The sequence below is a fragment of the Protomyctophum bolini genome (assembly GCF_963924005.1).
Source record: "Protomyctophum bolini genome assembly, chromosome: 2".
NCBI classification, from domain to species: domain Eukaryota; kingdom Metazoa; phylum Chordata; class Actinopteri; order Myctophiformes; family Myctophidae; genus Protomyctophum; species Protomyctophum bolini.
The window spans coordinates 39,399,563-39,420,070 of record NC_137863.1 but is presented as its reverse complement, the minus strand read 5'-3'; the positions used below and the strand labels follow the sequence as shown (position 1 = coordinate 39,420,070).

Here is a 20,508-nt window from a genome sequence, read left to right as displayed (position 1 = left end):
TTTTGGACCATGGGCTATAGCCCATATCGTACGGCATACTATAGCGCGCCATTTTTCATCATTTTTGAGGATTTGAAAAAAATGAAAAAATGAAAAAGAATATCCGCAATTTCCGCAATATCCGCAATTTCCATTTCCACAATTTCCACAATTACCATTTCCACAATTTCCGCAATTCCGCAATTTGACAAAAACGATGGGTTATAGCCCATGTTTTTTTAAATTTTGAAAAAAAAAGTTAGCCTCGTTTCTCATCATTTTGGACCATGGGCTATAGCCCATATCGTACGGCATACTATAGCGCGCCGTTTTTCATCATTTTTGAGGATTTGAAAAAAATGACGAAATGAATAAAACGATGGGTTATAGCCCATGTTTTTTGAAATTTTGAAAAAAAAAGTTAGCCTCGTTTCTCATCATTTTGGACCATGGGCTATAGCCCATATCGTACGGCATACTATAGCGCGCCGTTTCTCATCATTTTTGAAGATTTGAAAAAATGACGAAATGACAAAAACGATGGGTTATAGCCCATGTTTTTTGAAATTTTGAAAAAAAAAGTTAGCCTCGTTTCTCATCATTTTGGACCATGGGCTATAGCCCATATCGTACGGCATACTATAGCGCGCCGTTTTTCATCATTTTTGAAGATTTGAAAAAAATGACGAAATGACAAAAACGATGGGTTATAGCCCATGTTTTTTGAAATTTTGAAAAAAAAAGTTAGCCTCGTTTCTCATCATTTTGGACCATGGGCTATAGCCCATATCGTACGGCATACTATAGCGCGCCGTTTTTCATCATTTTTGAGGATTTGAAAAAAATGACGAAATGACAAAAACGATGGGTTATAGCCCATGTTTTTTGAAATTTTGAAAAAAAAAGTTAGCCTCGTTTCTCATCATTTTGGACCATGGGCTATAGCCCATATCGTACGGCATACTATAGCGCGCCGTTTTTCATCATTTTTGAAGATTTGAAAAAAATGACGAAATGACAAAAACGATGGGTTATAGCCCATGTTTTTTTAAAAATTGAAAAAAAAAGTTAGCCTCGTTTCTCATCATTTTGGACCATGGGCTATAGCCCATAATCGTACGGCATACTATAGCGCGCCGTTTTTCATCATTTTTGAAGATTTGAAAAAAATGACGAAATGACAAAAACGATGGGTTATAGCCCATGTTTTTTGAAATTTTGAAAAAAAAAGTTAGCCTCGTTTCTCATCATTTTGGACCATGGGCTATAGCCCATATCGTACGGCATACTATAGCGCGCCGTTTTTCATCATTTTTGAAGATTTGAAAAAAATGACTAAATGACAAAAACGATGGGTTATAGCCCATGTTTTTTGAAATTTTGAAAAAAAAAGTTAGCCTCGTTTCTCATCATTTTGGACCATGGGCTATAGCCCATATCGTACGGCATACTATAGCGCGCCGTTTTTCATCATTTTTGAGGATTTGAAAAAATGACGAAATGAATAAAACGATGGGTTATAGCCCATGTTTTTTGAAATTTTGAAAAAAAAAGTTAGCCTCGTTTCTCATCATTTTGGACCATGGGCTATAGCCCATATCGTACGGCATACTATAGCGCGCCGTTTTTCATCATTTTTGAAGATTTGAAAAAATGACGAAATGACAAAAACGATGGGTTATAGCCCATGTTTTTTGAAATTTTGAAAAAAAAAGTTAGCCTCGTTTCTCATCATTTTGGACCATGGGCTATAGCCCATATCGTACGGCATACTATAGCGCGCCGTTTTTCATCATTTTTGAAGATTTGAAAAAAATGACGAAATGACAAAAACGATGGGTTATAGCCCATGTTTTTTGAAATTTTGAAAAAAAAAGTTAGCCTCGTTTCTCATCATTTTGGACCATGGGCTATAGCCCATATCGTACGGCATACTATAGCGCGCCGTTTTTCATCATTTTTGAGGATTTGAAAAAAATGACGAAATGACAAAAACGATGGGTTATAGCCCATGTTTTTTGAAATTTTGAAAAAAAAAGTTAGCCTCGTTTCTCATCATTTTGGACCATGGGCTATAGCCCATATCGTACGGCATACTATAGCGCGCCGTTTTTCATCATTTTTGAAGATTTGAAAAAAATGACGAAATGACAAAAACGATGGGTTATAGCCCATGTTTTTTTTAAATTTTGAAAAAAAAAGTTAGCCTCGTTTCTCATCATTTTGGACCATGGGCTATAGCCCATAATCGTACGGCATACTATAGCGCGCCGTTTTTCATCATTTTTGAAGATTTGAAAAAAATGACGAAATGACAAAAACGATGGGTTATAGCCCATGTTTTTTGAAATTTTGAAAAAAAAAGTTAGCCTCGTTTCTCATCATTTTGGACCATGGGCTATAGCCCATATCGTACGGCATACTATAGCGCGCCGTTTTTCATCATTTTTGAAGATTTGAAAAAAATGACTAAATGACAAAAACGATGGGTTATAGCCCATGTTTTTTGAAATTTTGAAAAAAAAAGTTAGCCTCGTTTCTCATCATTTTGGACCATGGGCTATAGCCCATATCGTACGGCATACTATAGCGCGCCGTTTTTCATCATTTTTGAGGATTTGAAAAAAATGACGAAATGAATAAAACGATGGGTTATAGCCCATGTTTTTTGAAATTTTGAAAAAAAAAGTTAGCCTCGTTTCTCATCATTTTGGACCATGGGCTATAGCCCATATCGTACGGCATACTATAGCGCGCCGTTTTTCATCATTTTTGAAGATTTGAAAAAATGACGAAATGACAAAAACGATGGGTTATAGCCCATGTTTTTTGAAATTTTGAAAAAAAAAGTTAGCCTCGTTTCTCATCATTTTGGACCATGGGCTATAGCCCATATCGTACGGCATACTATAGCGCGCCGTTTTTCATCATTTTTGAAGATTTGAAAAAAATGACGAAATGACAAAAACGATGGGTTATAGCCCATGTTTTTTGAAATTTTGAAAAAAAAAGTTAGCCTCGTTTCTCATCATTTTGGACCATGGGCTATAGCCCATATCGTACGGCATACTATAGCGCGCCGTTTTTCATCATTTTTGAGGATTTGAAAAAAATGACGAAATGACAAAAACGATGGGTTATAGCCCATGTTTTTTGAAATTTTGAAAAAAAAAGTTAGCCTCGTTTCTCATCATTTTGGACCATGGGCTATAGCCCATATCGTACGGCATACTATAGCGCGCCGTTTTTCATCATTTTTGAAGATTTGAAAAAAATGACGAAATGACAAAAACGATGGGTTATAGCCCATGTTTTTTTAAATTTTGAAAAAAAAAGTTAGCCTCGTTTCTCATCATTTTGGACCATGGGCTATAGCCCATAATCGTACGGCATACTATAGCGCGCCGTTTTTCATCATTTTTGAAGATTTGAAAAAAATGACGAAATGACAAAAACGATGGGTTATAGCCCATGTTTTTTGAAATTTTGAAAAAAAAAGTTAGCCTCGTTTCTCATCATTTTGGACCATGGGCTATAGCCCATATCGTACGGCATACTATAGCGCGCCGTTTTTCATCATTTTTGAAGATTTGAAAAAAATGACTAAATGACAAAAACGATGGGTTATAGCCCATGTTTTTTGAAATTTTGAAAAAAAAAGTTAGCCTCGTTTCTCATCATTTTGGACCATGGGCTATAGCCCATATCGTACGGCATACTTTAGCGCCGTTTTTCATCATTTTTGAAGATTTGAAAAAAATGACAAAATGACAAAAACGATGGGTTATAGCCCATGTTTTTTGAAATTTTGAAAAAAAAAGTTAGCCTCGTTTCTCATCATTTTGGACCATGGGCTATAGCCCATATCGTACGGCATACTATAGCGCGCCGTTTTTCATCATTTTTGAGGATTTGAAAAAAATGAAAAAATGAAAAAGAATATCCGCAATTTCCGCAATATCCGCAATTTCCATTTCCACAATTTCCACAATTACCATTTCCACAATTTCCGCAATTTCCGCAATTCCGCAATTTGACAAAAACGATGGGTTATAGCCCATGTTTTTTGAAATTTTGAAAAAAAAAGTTAGCCTCGTTTCTCATCATTTTGGACCATGGGCTATAGCCCATATCGTACGGCATACTATAGCGCGCCGTTTTTCATCATTTTTGAAGATTTGAAAAAAATGACGAAATGACAAAAACGATGGGTTATAGCCCATGTTTTTTTAAATTTTGAAAAAAAAAGTTAGCCTCGTTTCTCATCATTTTGGACCATGGGCTATAGCCCATAATCGTACGGCATACTATAGCGCGCCGTTTTTCATCATTTTTGAAGATTTGAAAAAAATGACGAAATGACAAAAACGATGGGTTATAGCCCATGTTTTTTGAAATTTTGAAAAAAAAAGTTAGCCTCGTTTCTCATCATTTTGGACCATGGGCTATAGCCCATATCGTACGGCATACTATAGCGCGCCGTTTTTCATCATTTTTGAAGATTTGAAAAAAATGACTAAATGACAAAAACGATGGGTTATAGCCCATGTTTTTTGAAATTTTGAAAAAAAAAGTTAGCCTCGTTTCTCATCATTTTGGACCATGGGCTATAGCCCATATCGTACGGCATACTTTAGCGCCGTTTTTCATCATTTTTGAAGATTTGAAAAAAATGACAAAATGACAAAAACGATGGGTTATAGCCCATGTTTTTTGAAATTTTGAAAAAAAAAGTTAGCCTCGTTTCTCATCATTTTGGACCATGGGCTATAGCCCATATCGTACGGCATACTATAGCGCGCCGTTTTTCATCATTTTTGAGGATTTGAAAAAAATGAAAAAATGAAAAAGAATATCCGCAATATCCGCAATTTCCATTTCCACAATTTCCACAATTACCATTTCCACAATTTCCACAATTTCCGCAATTTCCGCAATTCCGCAATTTGACAAAAACGATGGGTTATAGCCCATGTTTTTTGAAATTTTGGAAAAAAAAGTTAGCCTCGTTTCTCATCATTTTGGACCATGGGCTATAGCCCATATCGTACGGCATACTATAGCGCGCCGTTTTTCATCATTTTTGAGGATTTGAAAAAAATGACGAAATGACAAAAACGATGGGTTATAGCCCATGTTTTTTGAAATTTTGAAAAAAAAAGTTAGCCTCGTTTCTCATCATTTTGGACCATGGGCTATAGCCCATATCGTACGGCATACTATAGCACGCCGTTTTTCATCATTTTTGAGGATTTGAAAAAAATGAAAAAAACGATGGGTTATAGCCCATGTTTTTTGAAATTTTGAAAAAAAAAGTTATCCTCGTTTCTCATCATTTTGGACCATGGGCTATAGCCCATATCGTACGGCATACTATAGCACGCCGTTTTTCATCATTTTTGAGGATTTGAAAAAAATGAAAAAAACGATGGGTTATAGCCCATGTTTTTTGAAATTTTGAAAAAAAAAGTTATCCTCGTTTCTCATCATTTTGGACCATGGGCTATAGCCCATATCGTACGGCATACTATAGCACGCCGTTTTTCATCATTTTTGAGGATTTGAAAGAAATGAAAAAAAACGATGGGTTATATAGCCCATGTTTTTTGAAATTTTGAAAAAAAAAGTTATCCTCGTTTCTCATCATTTTGGACCATGGGCTATAGCCCATATCGTAAGGCATACTATAGCACGCCGTTTTTCATCATTTGTGAGGATTTGAAAAAAATGAAAAACACGATGGGTTATAGCCCATCGTTTTTTTAAATTTTGATTTTTTTTATCCTCGTTTTTCATCATTTTGGACCATGGGCTATAGCCCATATCGTACGGCATACTATAGCACGCCGTTTTTCATTTGTTCATTTGTCATTTGTTCATTTTTTTCAAATCCTCAAAAATGATGAAAAACGGCATGCTACAGTACCCTAACCCTAACCCTTGATCGTAGGAGATAGTAATGTAGGACTCTACAGATCAAGTGCTATCCAGTCATAAAGTTTGAACACTTGAAGAAACTACTACAGAAAACTGGAAACACTGCATCCTATCTGTAGGAACGAACAATCGACAGCAGGTGACAACAGAAACAGGACGGAAGACAATGAGGGCGGACACAAGTGTGGCCTACATGGGTCACATATAATTCGCCCAGCGCCTGGTACCCACTTAAGGCCCAATCAGATCCCAGTTCAAACCCATATAGGCCAACACAGGTGGCGCACACATGGTTCTGAAATAAAATGGCCCATTTGGAAACCACCTAAGATCCAGTTAGAAACCCACGTAAGCCCATATGGGCTAACACGGGTGGGCCCTTTGTGAAAACTGGGTGCACGGCCCACTTGGAACCCATGCCCATAGCCCATGTCAAAACCCAATTGGGCCCAGATGGACATGTTAGCTGGGACCATTCTTGGAGAATTGTTAGGGTTTTACATGATGATAATATGTATATAGATATAGGCCAATGGTTTTCAAAGTGGAGACCCCCGGCCTCCATCAGGTATCACAGTCGCCCCAATTCCATCTCGCGCCAGCTTTTTTCCGCCGACCTCACGCCGACCGCTCGGTGCGGCGGTTCTTGTATTCTTTATTTTGTTTTACTGAGAATAAGGTTAGAAATACGTTTAGGGTTAGGTCACAGTTTTACGGGTTAAGTTTAGGTATAGGGTTAGGTTTTAGGCATAGTTTTACTGAGGTTAAGGTTAGGTTTAACTGTTTAAATTATAATTTACTTAGGTTACTTTAGGAATACCAGGCTGCGCAGCTTTATGCCAGAGGCGAGTTTGTAAAGGGGCGAGTTGTCTGGTATTCTTGTCAGGCACGACGCGTATTGGAAATTCATGAGATTATTTTGCCAGTTTAACCCCTTTCAACTTGGCGTCTTTATTTTGGGCCTGTCATTATTGTCAGATTTTTTGTTATTTTCAAATAAAAACAATGAACAATAGTTTATGTGGTTACTGTACTTTTTTCATAATAATAAGGATATAATATGGAAGTACTTTCCACCACTGCTATTTGGGTGTACTTGGCATGTATGCTGGGGAACCCCTGCCAAGGCTGCCATATTAAACCCCAGCATCCTTATTGTGGGGAATGCTTCCGCAGAAAATAGCCGACCAACAAGCTCACAACGCGTTGTGAGCTTGTCGGTCGACAATTTCCAGCGAAGGTATTCCCCACTATAACAGAAAATACACTAGTATAGAGCCCTGAGGGACCGTATGGGGTTAAAAACCCTGTAAGAAAAAACGATGCTTCTCTGTAACATTTTTTATTTTATTTAATGAATTACTGAAATACATGTAATACATATATATTTGTGTGATCATTAGAATGTCTAGAACATGTATTATGTATTATTGTGAAAGATATCCACCGAATGTAAATTATTAATGTATTATTATTATTTTACTAATTATTTTAAATGTGCATGAAACTTTCATAAAACCTTTTTTTTAACATATTTTTTTACTACTAAGTCCTAGTAGTACAAAGTAGTAGTAAGGTTGAAATCTATTTTTTGCAAGTAGAAATATATCCGGGTCTTACAGGGTTAAAGTGGTTAAATAACGTGAGTTGAAAGGGTTACTGGAGCTGCCACGGAATACCTTGGGCCAACGAAGCAGCCGTTATCTCATCTGGGTCGTTAACCTCAAGCGCTCAATCACAACCTGCGCTTCACATTTCTACCAGGAGAGGGTGATCATGTGTGGTTGCAAATGAGTGCAGCTCAAAAAGCTAAACAATGTCCTCTTACCATGCTAACTGTAACGGCAACATAATTCCATCTTATGTGGGGGTTCCTGTGGAGAAAGAGCAGGCTTTCCTTACTTGAGGAATTATATTGGATTCCTGGATTCGTTTCTGAGCAAGTTAACTATGAAAAAGTAGAAACGGCATCCTTCAGCCTAAATGCACCTCTATATGTCTGCCCAATGTAGCATTTCATGTCAAAGTTGGCAATCTGTCAGTGTGGTCTTGTAGGAATTGTTGTTATTTGTTTGTTTGTTTATTTATTTTGTACTTTTTTTCTCTATTTTTTCAAGGCACTATTCATTAAGGAGACCCATTTATGTCACAAAAACAGTATGCCTGATCATGGATGTATAATTTATGGTGTATACTGTAATTGAACAGAGGGCGTACATTTTCTTATCCACTTAAGCCCTATGCACTTCTATGACAAATATAGCGAAAACAGCTGCAGTGTGAGCATTTCGATTTTTGAATTAAATGAACTTTTTCCAAAAATAGTGCTCTTTAATGTTGTTAATCTATTGTTAAATTGTTATATTATAGGTCTATATTATTATTATATCAAACCGTCTACATTGCCCAAAAGGAAATGCATCTACTGTATTTAATTCAGTGTGACCATCCCTACTATGTATGATATCAAAACCAAAGGCATGTATTCAAATCCCTAATAAAAACAGTCTGCACACTGGGGACCATGTTCTATGTTTAAGCCTTAATTAGAATGTTGAATTCTGCCCTGCACCATGGCACTTTAGACAGCAGATGTGTCTCCCCCATCCTCCCCAGTAAATTGAACACTTTTTAATATGTGTATGTTGTGTACAATACATTATGTTCCATACCTGGGGTATGATTCCCTATAGATGAGAGTGGGACAGAAGAGGAAGTAGAGATAACTGGATAATGTAGGGAATCGAGGGGTCTCTCCTGAGAAGCAGAACCAACACAGCTGCCTGATGTTAGTTATTATCATCATAGCACTACGTTGCATTGGACACTCATTAATTTTAGTCACAGCACTGTGTGTGGAGAATCCCATTATAATCTAATATCATTCGTTTAGCTGCTGAAAACGAGACCTTAATGAGACGACCTTGCAGACCTCCATTAAAGGGATTTTCCTGGATGTTTTGCGCCTTATGGCAGTGTTTCCAAATCAATGGGCTGGGAACTATTTTTGGACTGTGGACCCTTAATGGATTCATAAAATATGTAAATATGCCGTTTTTAGTTTAGTTTAGGTTTTTAAGAAAAATAAGAAAAATACCCAAATGTATTCAAATACCCTAGTTTTCAGACTTTTAACAATATTTCCCAATTATAAAAAGAAAGAAATATCAGTGGAAAATAAGTAAAATACGTGAAGTTAGCCAATCTATGAGCTCACAACTTGAGCTTGTATTCACTTTTTGTATTTTAGTAGGTCTCACTCTCAAGTGATATCTTTGTAATTTTCCCTGGGAGTTTATCTTTTGAGGTGTCAGGCCCCAGGCTGTCACACTACAAACCTATTTCGAGAGGACTAAAAATGAACACCATATGGCAGGAGTTCCCAAATGTTTTCACTTGAGACAAACGCTATACATAGCCTCGGGAAGCCGTGTTTTAAACGCTACAGTACCTTCTTTCAGCTCACTCTTCATGACCACTGGAACCGTTTCTCTGATGTAGGAATAGCTCTTCATCAGAAATCGAATCTGATGAGCCACAAACTGAGGTCAGTCATACTGACCACGATACTGATATGATACTGACCACGCTACTGACCACGCTACTGACATGATATTGACCAAGATACTGGCATGATACTGACATAATATACACTGACCATGATACTGATGATGTTAGATATATCATGGTCAGTATATCTACTCGAAAACAGTCTGCTGTGACACACACACGCACACGTGCACGCCGACACGCACACACACACACACACACACACACACACACACACACACACACACACACACACACACACACACACACACACACACACACACACACACACACACACCTGTTCCAGTATGACGATGAAGCCGGAGGCTGGAGGCAGCCGGTTGCGTCGGACCACATAGATGGGGAACAGGCCCAGGACACAGCCCTGCAGGGCACCAATGAGCAGCACCGTGACCAGGCTCAGGCCCACCCTGGAGGAGGAGCGGTGATACAGAGACCCCCAGAGGGTCAGGGCATAGTAGGGAACGACCAGGGTGTAGCAGAACATCACCGCCCAGGCCCACGTCACCGTTCCCAGCTTGCCAAAGGCAAACCACAACAGATCAAAGTCCAGCACCAGCCTGAGAGTGGAGAAGAACAACCCAACAGATGATCACATTTTTGCCAATGTCGGGGCAGTAACCTCGTAACTCAACTTTTGATGTTTTCTTTGTAAATCAGCGCCCTACTTCGTTATACGGTGCCACACAAAAATAGCCAATCTACAATCTCACAACGTGTCACAATTTCTTCTTTTTAAGTAAAATGTTTAAGTCTGGCTGTGGATTTATAAATATTGAACCAGCACAATTATTAGGAAGAGCTTGTGACTAACTAATATCTCTAAGGAGCATCAACAGCAGATTGAAAAGTCACAGTTTTAGACAGTTTAACAAGATGGAGTGGAGGGAGAGGTGAGTGATGTTCTCTGCTCCTCTGTCTTCTAATCAATCAAGGGATGTAATCATGCACTATTTTGTTGCTGTCAGGCAGAAACCTTGTATCTCCATAGTTCACCTTTGTTTCTTGGTCAATTAATGCCCTACTTACTTCAGCGTACAACAATGTTGCACAAAATTGCTTTCCTTCTATATTCTGATATTCAAGGGCAGGCTCTGCCATGTTTCTATTACAATAAAACATTCTGGGTGATTTTCTTCCAGGGGAAAAATACATCTATGGTAAAGTGCTTGTATTGAATATTTTATGCTGATTGCATTTTCCCCTGGCAGCTGTCCCTGTGGGAATCAAGCCCAGCCCTGCATATGTGAAAACACTCACCAAATCTTTACAGTGTTGCCCCAAAGCAACAGGAACAGCAGATACTCTCAAATGGATTGATTGCTCTATTTATCTATGGCCAGACGCCCAGACAAGCGATGAGGGAATGTGTGTGTGTGTGTGTGTGTGTGTGTGTGTGTGTGTGTGTGTGTGTGTGTGTGTGTGTGTGTGTGTGTGTGTGTGTGTGTGTGAGACGTGTGTGTGTGTGTGAGAGAGAGAGAGAGAGAGAGAGAGAGATATGCAATAAAGATTACATTTGACGTTTTAAGATAAGAAGTGGGAGACTTTTGTTTATGCCAGAGGGTGGCATTTCTGTCAGTCTTGGTAAGGGCCATGAGGTTTGCATCATGTCAATGTCATCAAATCATGCATGCGCACACGCTCACACACACACACACACACACACACACACACACACACACACACACACACACACACACACACACACACACACACACACACACACACACAGTACACACAGACACAAACCTGCCCTGGTCAAGATAGTCGACAGTCAGCGTGCTGAGACAGAAGATGAGGAGCACAGCTATGAACATGTGGAGAATGGCTTTGATGTGGTTGATCTCAAACAGCTCACTGATGGACAAAGATAAACCATACTGTATTATGATGGAGGGAGGACAAAACATACTGTATTATAGGACAAAACACATGTTATTGTTTCATGCAACAAGATAGGACATAACATGTTTACTGTGTCATGTGGCATCTTGCAGGTATAATTCGGAGGCATGCCTCAGAAAGAATTATACCATGCAAGATGTTTTGCTCAGAAGTGCATTAATAGCCACAGACGTCTTCCACTTCTATACTGCATATAGTAAGCTTTGCTTGAGGGATTATCTACATTGTACTGTGAAGTGTTAATGTACATAATATTGAACTCATATACTTACTCTAAAAGTGATCTCCTATCCATGAAAACTTTACCATCCTCCGTTCTATGGGCTCTGAAATGTGGCGCACAAGCACGCACGCACAGTCGCACACATGCACGCACACACACACACACACGCAACCACGCGCGCACACACGCACGCACTCACACATACACGTTGGAGAGTTATAGGTGAAGTTACAGTAGATGAAGGCTTTGGCAGGTCTCAAAGATCCCAAACACCAGACAGATCAATAATGAGGACCGCACACACGCAGAGACCTTTAATGGTCTGAATGAAGTGTTTTGGCAGTCATAATCCCCACGCTGGTGTGCAATGAGAGATTAGTATATAGATTACTATTGGCATTCTTAATCCACTTCTGACATTCCAATACAGGCTCTACTGTTATCAGTCTTTGCATACTGTCATTGGAGACATTTCTGATTCTACCATTAAAGCAATGTTCATACAGAAAGAGCTTGATCATTTCCAAGGGTTTCATTTGATACTGCATCCTAAAATATCTCTCTTTTTCTTGACTTAATATTATTATTATTTAAATATACAGTGCTGCTACTGTAGCCTACATGGTCTGAAGCCTCCGTATGTACTTGTGCACAAGATGTAACAATGAAGTACGCTTATACAACCTTGAACCTTGAGCAAGGAAAGTACTGTACAAACACTACAGTAATAATATGTAACAGCTCTCCGTGGTGCTTTGAAGTATGTACAGTCTGAGGCACAGTAAGCTGCCTTCAAATATTGATTTGCAGAATACAGTAGGCTATAACCTTTTCGAATATCCATTCTTTCTCACCCCCTTGATTCTCATGCACACGCCTGCACGCACGCACGCACACAGGCTATGAAATTTTAATTTATGTTAATTTATGCTCTGACGCATATCATGTCAGCGTATCAGGGTTCATAGATAGTCAGCATAGAATCCTCAGTGTACACATGAAAAACCTTGAGAATTTGAGCACTGACGCCATTGTTTGGCAAACAGTGTATAGATGGAATTCACATCGATGAAATCCCCAGTGGGTGAGCCTAAAAACAGCTGACCGAACAAATAAACCAACAGCTGGTACGAAACAAGGTAAAACTATTTGAGTGCTGTACTTAAGTACATGCGCTTTTGACTCAACTAGATTTCTAGGAAGGGAAAAAGTACGAATTAACCACTTAAGCCCTATTCCAAATATAGTGGAAAATAGCATATCTACAAGCTCACGATGCAACGCGACACAATGCATTGTAAGCTTGTGAATCAGATATTTTCAATATAGTTGATATTTTTGGAACATTTCTGGTACATTTTTGAATTTGGGGGAAAAATGTCAAAATTGTAGGCTAATCCAGCAATGAATTTATAATGAAAAGAAAATGTACTTTGTAATTTGAAGTATTTGTCCACCACTGTAAAACCAACAGCGGGATGAAAGAAAGGCTTAAATCCGTAGTGCCCTTAAGAGAATGTGGTATGCCTGTAAGTGCACAGTAAAACACTCTGGCTTCTGACTTTAAAATTCAGCCGAAGGAGGACAGATCCCAGGGGCCAGGGCTGTGTACTCAACCTCCATACAGATGCATACCAGGACTGGCCTCAAAAGTAGGCGTATCAATTATCACTCGTTCGAGATGTCTACTCTAATAAGTGTGTGCATTTCTTAATGCAAAAATAAATGAATAAAAAGAAGAAGAAAAAACGTGCTTGTGCTTCTGTGTCCCATGCAGTGTCATGGCTGTGCTGCTCCTACCTGTCCAGGAGATGTCACTCTCCCCTAATTATCCTATGCTAATTGTAGGGAAAAAGCAGTAGCAGTGCACATTGATACCATCAAACTGGTGTTTTTTCCCCAACCCACAACACAGACCAATCATAAAAGCCCTGTGTCGCTTTCAGTCTTTTACATGTCCCGCCTAGGCGCCTACCTTGGAGTAGCGAAGTGACAAAACAAATCATGGAACCCAGCGAATCAAGCTGGAAACCAGGCTACCACTGGTGACCATCATCTGCAAGCTTCAAATCAGGGAAAAGTAGAGCGCATTTGAAGGGTGCACCTGAAGGAGCCTAGGAAACGCAACAGTATTATGCCTGTTTTGAAAGTAAACTTGTTTCATCCAACAGTTGCTGAGCTTGGGTCCTACTTAAAATTGTAGCAACCAGCATGCACCTGCCTTGATTTAATGCACCCCCACTTCCTACTTCTCCTCAGTGGTGGACAGTAACTAAGTACTAAGTACACTCAAGTTCTTACTCAAGTACATTTTACTTGACTTGACATTTTACTTGACTAAAGTTTTCTTGCAACGGAAGTATCCGTGGTATTGGCTTGCTATACTTTTAAGTCCAAAATCGGATTTCCAACATTGTCTCCGCACCTGCTTGTTGTCTTCTGTTCTTCTGTGTGGTTCTTCTGGGTGAAGAGCTGGACTGACTCATTCAGGGCTTTGTCTAGAAGGTCATTGAGCTGACCATGGACTTGATCTAAGACGGTCGCCTTCACTTTCTATGAGAGAAGAGACAGACAGACCATGAACAGTTGGTGCAAAATGTCCTTAGCCTTTTTCATTTCAGTGAGCTGGTTGACGTGTCTGAGGAATGGGATATAAATCACAGGTCAACAATAACATTATTACAGGAAACCAATAGTGGGTACAAATGAGAGCCATAGAGTTCATGTACAATATCCCTGTGATCCCAGGAAAATTGAACGGATAGTGTTGAAGGGATATAGACATGAATCAAGCTAATTTATACTGTGTGAGACAAGCCATGGCTGATAGCTCTCTAATAATGGCCAGCGCTGTGAGCCATGAGCCATGGCTTGTCTCACACAGTATAAATTAGACAGAACTAAGTGAGCTGAGAAGATTCATAAAGATATTGTGCTGCTGTATCACTTCATCTTGTGTGAGAGGATGTGGTTTCCAACAAAACACTTTTTACTTTTGAATGATGCCAGGTTGGAAGTGGTTACCTTTTTTCTTTTCTTTTTAACCTCAAGAAGAAAGGGGGATCTAGTCCCGTCTTCACTTACAAAAGCTACAACGTTTCTCTCACTCTGACCTTCATCAGGGCATTTTACCTCAAGACAAATTAATAACAGATTCATATTTATTTTTATTTTATATTTTTTATGGAGGGATAGAAAGTAGGCTGACAGGAAATGGGGAGAGAGATGGGTGGGTGACATGCAGCAAAGGCCGTCGTGATCGAGAGTCGAACCCGCGGCACACTGCCAGACTGGATCACCAGCCAAGGTGCCTGGACCGCTGAGCCACAGCCCAGGCCCAGATTCATATTTCTAATTGTGGCCTGGCAAAAGGCAAGGCCATTTAAGGGAGATGGGAAATAATTATCCTGATTATCAGACTGAAGCATGAAGCTTCAAGAGAGGCAATCCACTAAGTGAGTGGGCGGGGTCTATGGTCTACTCTGGAGCCATAGGCTAGGGTAATATTGGCTAAAATAAATTATTTTCACATATCTTCACAACATAGAAAGATTTTTCAAAGATAGCCATCATAACGCATTTCTGAGCTTGTAGATCAGCTATTTTCACTAACTTTGTATTCCACTATCATACCACAGAGTATAAAATACAGCATTAATTTAAGAAAAATTAATTAAAACATAAAAAGATAATGTATTGAGAGATACAAGGTTTCTGCTCGACAGCGACAATATGATATCAAGACATTTGGCATAGGGTCAGTTATGACTATGAGAAACATTAATCTTTATAAAAGTATTTTGATTTGACCCCCCAATCCAACCCTTTGATACTGAGTGCCAAGCAAGGAGGCATTTGGTCATTTTTTTACAGTCTTTGGTATGACCCAGGTGGGGATCGAACCCCGACCTACCAGTTTCAGGGTGGACACTCTAACCACAAGGCCACTGTCTGGTATCACCATGAAATTTCCCCAGTTGATTACTTACATTAAATATGCAAATGAGGCATATAGGAAAATATGCAAAACATTGAAAATATGAAAAAGCTACTACTGTGGAAGGGTTATCATATATTAATTACTTATATTGATCCAATAAACAATTTAATATAGGTATAGTTTTGCACACTCAATTCATAATTAACGTTCCAATTTTGGAGCTCTGGCTCATGGACTAAGAACCACAAAGAACTGAACCGGTTCCCCCGGTGGAAAAGGGGTCCCTTTGTCAATTATCTTATGTAATCCTGGGCGCTACACTTCCTCTGTCAACCTGGGGGGGCAGCGGACTGACCTCATGCTTCCTTCTATGCATGAGGAGTCCAAGCTGCCGCCTAACAGGGGGGAGTTTCCCCGGCCGGACGTAGCGCGTGGAAGGAACACGTTATTCCGACCAGTTCCTTTCCCCTCCCATCAGGCGCCAAGGCTGGCCAGGGGGAGGCAGTTTAGAGACCAGGATTACCGCATGTTTTTTTTGAGGGTACCTACCCTAAGGGACACAGGGAGAACATGCAAACTCCACACAGAAAGGCCCTTTCGCCAAACCCACCTCGGGTATGGGCACCGATGACGCGGAGGAGAGAACACGCCCCCCAGCGTCCCCAGAGGGAATCGAACGATCCTGAATAGCAAATGGATACAACTGGCTTACCTCTATGTACGTCTGCCACTGTTCTTCTACCTGCATGTCATTAAGACTCTCACCTGGAGAAAGAAAACGTGAAAGGCATATATCAGATAATAATTTCACAGTGTATTCAGCAGGAACGAAAAATACAGTTGAATTGTCAGAAAGACGAAAGAGATGACGTGTTAATGCCTGATTCACGCACCGAAAATACCAGATCTACAAGCTCACATCTTGAGAGCTTGTAGATCTGCTATTTCAGTGGTCCCCAAACTTTTCTGGATCGCGGCTCACCCATCATTAATGGTGCTTCGGTGAAGGAGTTGTGCAGCTATATATATATAGTTGTCTGACAGTTTTCTGAAATACCCATGTTTCTATATCAGTGGTGTAGAGGAGATCTTGAAAAAACAAGAAGGTGGCCGCACACACCAATAGCCAGAGTGCCAATATTCATAGGACAGCAGGTAAGACAAAAATGAATCCAACGTTTCAGTGTTTTTTTCAAGATCTCCTCTACAGTTTTCTCCTGTGTGCCAGCACCGCCACAAGGACTTTTCTGTGCGTATAGCTTCTTTGTACTTTATATCAGTGGTGCTCAAAATTTCATGTCAAGGACACCAAACATTATATGTAATTGGCCCCCATCTGAAAATATGTTTGACCTCCCAGAAGCAAAGACTTGAGTTGAAAACGTTCGCTCTGAAAGAATATATATTCAAAGATTTACGCCACATTTAACCTACCATGACTGGACATCTCACTAGAATGAAGGCCTTTGATGTTCTTTCTGCGCCACACTGCATTAGGTGCTTCTGCAGTTGCCATGGTTTCACCTGCTGGTGGATAGTGCTGCACTGCTGAGATCCAGCGGGAAGAACCTGTAACAATATTGTGAATGTTGAAAGCGTCCGCGGGGCCTCACGGCCCACCCACTTTGACCACTTAACAGGGCAGAAGAAAGGCAGCCATGTGAAGTGGTCAGATGGGCAGACATGTGTTTATTTTAATGATCAATCAGTTGATCTGTGGCTCGGATCAATGGAACCAACGTAGAAAGTTTCTATTTAACGCTATCACAATGGAAACACATCTTTCAATGATAATATGTATATACACACACTATCACACGTCATTTTTGTACATTTTTTTAAAATATTATTGTACATCATTCAAATCATAGTGTCCACTTGCAATATCCTCCTGAGTCCCGGCCGGCCCACCATTTATTATGACAGGCTCAGAACAGGGTTAGGACGCTAGGGTTCATGTGGTTAAAGTTATTACTGCTGTCCGTTTAAAGCCTCTTCGTGTTTTGCAGAACATATTCTAACTTACGGATGTTGACTTTCCTAGTTAGAATCTATTAATATACGCTGCCTACTGTGATACAACTGATTAGCCTAAGATTACTGCAAATTCACTGGTTACAGCACGTGAAGGTCACACATACAGTATAGAGAAGATAATCCTCTTTTGATGTGCAAGAGGTCCAATTATTTATACAGAAAAGTACACACATCTTATGTAACGGCAATTCTCAACATTTTTCATTCCATGCAGTTAGAAATGCTTTAGGCCACTGACATCCAGTTGATACCAATGTGGAGAAACAGTGGTATAAGTTATAGCTTTTGAACTGTGGTTACCCGCAGTGCTTTTCCAGGACATGAGTTCCATTGGGAGTCATTGCAGGTTATACTACACGATGTAAACAGAATGATGATAACCCTTGTCTGCCTCCATTGTTGTTGATACGCTATAGATAACTATGCAAGAGAGAGAGAGGACTCAGGTGGGAGTGTAGAAACCCTATGCTGATACAGTTTGAGGTATATTGCAGTTCAGTGCACACACAGGGTCAGACTGCAAGATAAGACACTGGCGTAGTACATTCTTATACTCCATGCTGTTTTTATAGTGCATCAACAACCATGCGGTTGTAGTTGTATAGGTTGTAGTAACCTGCAGGGACTCAGAATGGGACTCATGTCCTGGATAACATAGACAGTAAGATCATATTGATGAAATTCACTGCTGGTCTTTATGGCGTTTTTTGTTTTTTTACACTGATGGGCTGTAGGGGTTGTCTGTCAAACAGCTGTAGTCGTGTAAACAGACAAAAATGGCTGCTATGCTTCGGCTATTTTTTATATATTACGGAAACCCTTTCAAGGACGCCTGGGTGTCCCCAGACCCCACTTTGAGAACCACTGTCATAGACAGGCCACATGACTTCCCAGATTCATATTATTGGAGCCCTTCTTGATTATATAGGCTGACGTTCTTATTGACTTGATGTGGCTAATACAGTTTAGATATATGAATCCATAATTACAACAAGATATCTGTCTTGGCCTCTCTCGTCCTTGGCACCAAAAACAGTCATCTCAGTGTCGATTAGTTCAATACACTAATTCAGCAAAGCCGAAGAGAGACCATAGTCACTCATCGAGAGATTAAGATACTGTACATGTAAGTGTCATGGCCATAATTATGGTGAGTGATTTTGTTTGTTTTTGAATGGTGCTAGCCACTCCTATGCGGAGCTATCTGTGTGTGTGTGTGTGTGTGTGTGTGTGTGTGTGTGTGTGTGTATGTATGTATGTATGTGTACGTACGTGTATGTATGTCCCTGCAACACCGAAAGTGGCCAGTAGAGCACACATGCACGTGCACGCGCACACACACACACACACACACACACACACACACACACACACACACACGGGACAGTACAGTACAGTACAGTACAGTACAGTACAGTACAGTACAGTACAGTACAGTACAGTACAGTACAGTACAGTACCACTCACTTGAATGTGTTTGCAACACAGGAATACAAGAGTCAAATTACATGTACTGTAACACTGGTTTTATAGAGCGTCGCAGTCCCACCCCCTTTCAGAACGACGAGGACTGCGACACTCTATAGTGTCCTGAGATAGTCTGATGGCTCACACAATTTTCAAATGCTTCCACTTAACGGTCATCGGAAGTGGTGAAAACATTATTATAAATTAATGTTTTCAAATGAAATGGCACTTATCTAGCTTGAGTGAGTGTATCGAAATAACAAAAAGGTGACAGCAGGATGTGACTTTTAGGAGGCAGACGTTTTAGCATTGGAAGCATTTTGCCTGGCTGACTTGAGGGTCAACATTACATTCATTGGTAGTCAAAACAGGAATTGGGAAGGTTCCAGAGATTGTTGTTGTGTTTGCCACCATTGCTATCTGCAACGTAAGGGTGACACCCTGCACTTGACACAGTCACCCAGTGGGGCTGAACACTAGCCAGGACAGAGTGGTTCATTGGACAATTTGCTGTTTGGACGAGGGTCTTATAAGCTCTTGATCTAACAATAACCTGTAAATCTGATGGTGTGACTTTTGTCCGGTCCTGATAATACAGGGGTGCATACCGTACGTTGCTTAGACATACTAACAGTCCGACAGGCATTAGTCCGACATTAGTCCGGTTACAACTCACCAGTGGCTCCCGACATGCGTGACATGTTAATACTAACTCCGTGGCAGGTTAGAACTAACCCATGGCTCCCGACATGCATGGCAGGTTAAAAGTAACCTGTGGCAGGTTAAAACTAAGGCGTGATTCATACTCCTATTTTAGAGCCGAATACAAGTCGGTTCGGCTCTGTAGAGCCTACAATGTGACGTCATTTGAGGTTCGGGGGGGGGCGGGTATCATTCCGGCTCTACAGCGCCGAAACAGCGGTAAAATAGGAGTATGAATCGGCCCTAACCCGCTTCCTGTGACGCCACACTTAATTTCATTGTCAAAGTATTTGCATAAGTATGTGCAGTGACAATAAATGTAATGTAATCTAATCTAATCTAATGGATATACCCCTGGGGGATCAACTAGTACTGTATACTTAACACACACCAAATCACATATCTGCTCTGAGCTATTCAGAGTTCAAAGCTGTGCCATTTGATATTATAGTGGATGAGATTACATAATGAATGCACATTAGCAGTGATCCAGAACGTATTACCTGCTGATAAAACCATCATTTAGTTATCTGGAATGGCAGGCAGAGGCCTAATTTATACACCGTAGTACGAGGGGGTGTAACTTCAGCTTTATGTCAATGTATTGAATGAAATGGAATGTCACATTCTCACACAGAGAACCTGTACACGCACAATGAACATTAAATGTCCATTGTGCTTGTTCCAAACAGTACATTTTATGTCCTGCTATAAACTTTGCAATTGTTTCATATATATTGACACACCA

General features: G+C 40.0%; 2 protein-coding genes across 2 annotated transcripts in view; one reads left to right on the top strand and one right to left on the bottom strand.

The window, feature by feature from the left end:
* soat2 (sterol O-acyltransferase 2) overlaps window positions 1-17,070 on the bottom strand; it is a gene marked incomplete at its 5' end in the record, with an annotated part of 28,563 nt that extends 11,493 nt beyond the window's left edge. Inside the window, 9 exons of the mRNA XM_080790797.1 lie at window positions 7,745-7,790; window positions 8,589-8,673; window positions 9,368-9,443; window positions 9,764-10,046; window positions 11,236-11,343; window positions 11,664-11,717; window positions 14,040-14,167; window positions 16,267-16,319; window positions 16,989-17,070. Of these exons, the coding sequence (XP_080646923.1) occupies window positions 7,745-7,790; window positions 8,589-8,673; window positions 9,368-9,443; window positions 9,764-10,046; window positions 11,236-11,343; window positions 11,664-11,717; window positions 14,040-14,167; window positions 16,267-16,319; window positions 16,989-17,070 (915 nt within the window). The remainder of the gene's footprint in view (window positions 1-7,744; window positions 7,791-8,588; window positions 8,674-9,367; window positions 9,444-9,763; window positions 10,047-11,235; window positions 11,344-11,663; window positions 11,718-14,039; window positions 14,168-16,266; window positions 16,320-16,988) is intronic.
* igsf8 (immunoglobulin superfamily, member 8) overlaps window positions 1-20,508 on the top strand; it is a 154,347-nt gene that overhangs the window by 29,878 nt on the left and 103,961 nt on the right. The window lies entirely within an intron of this gene.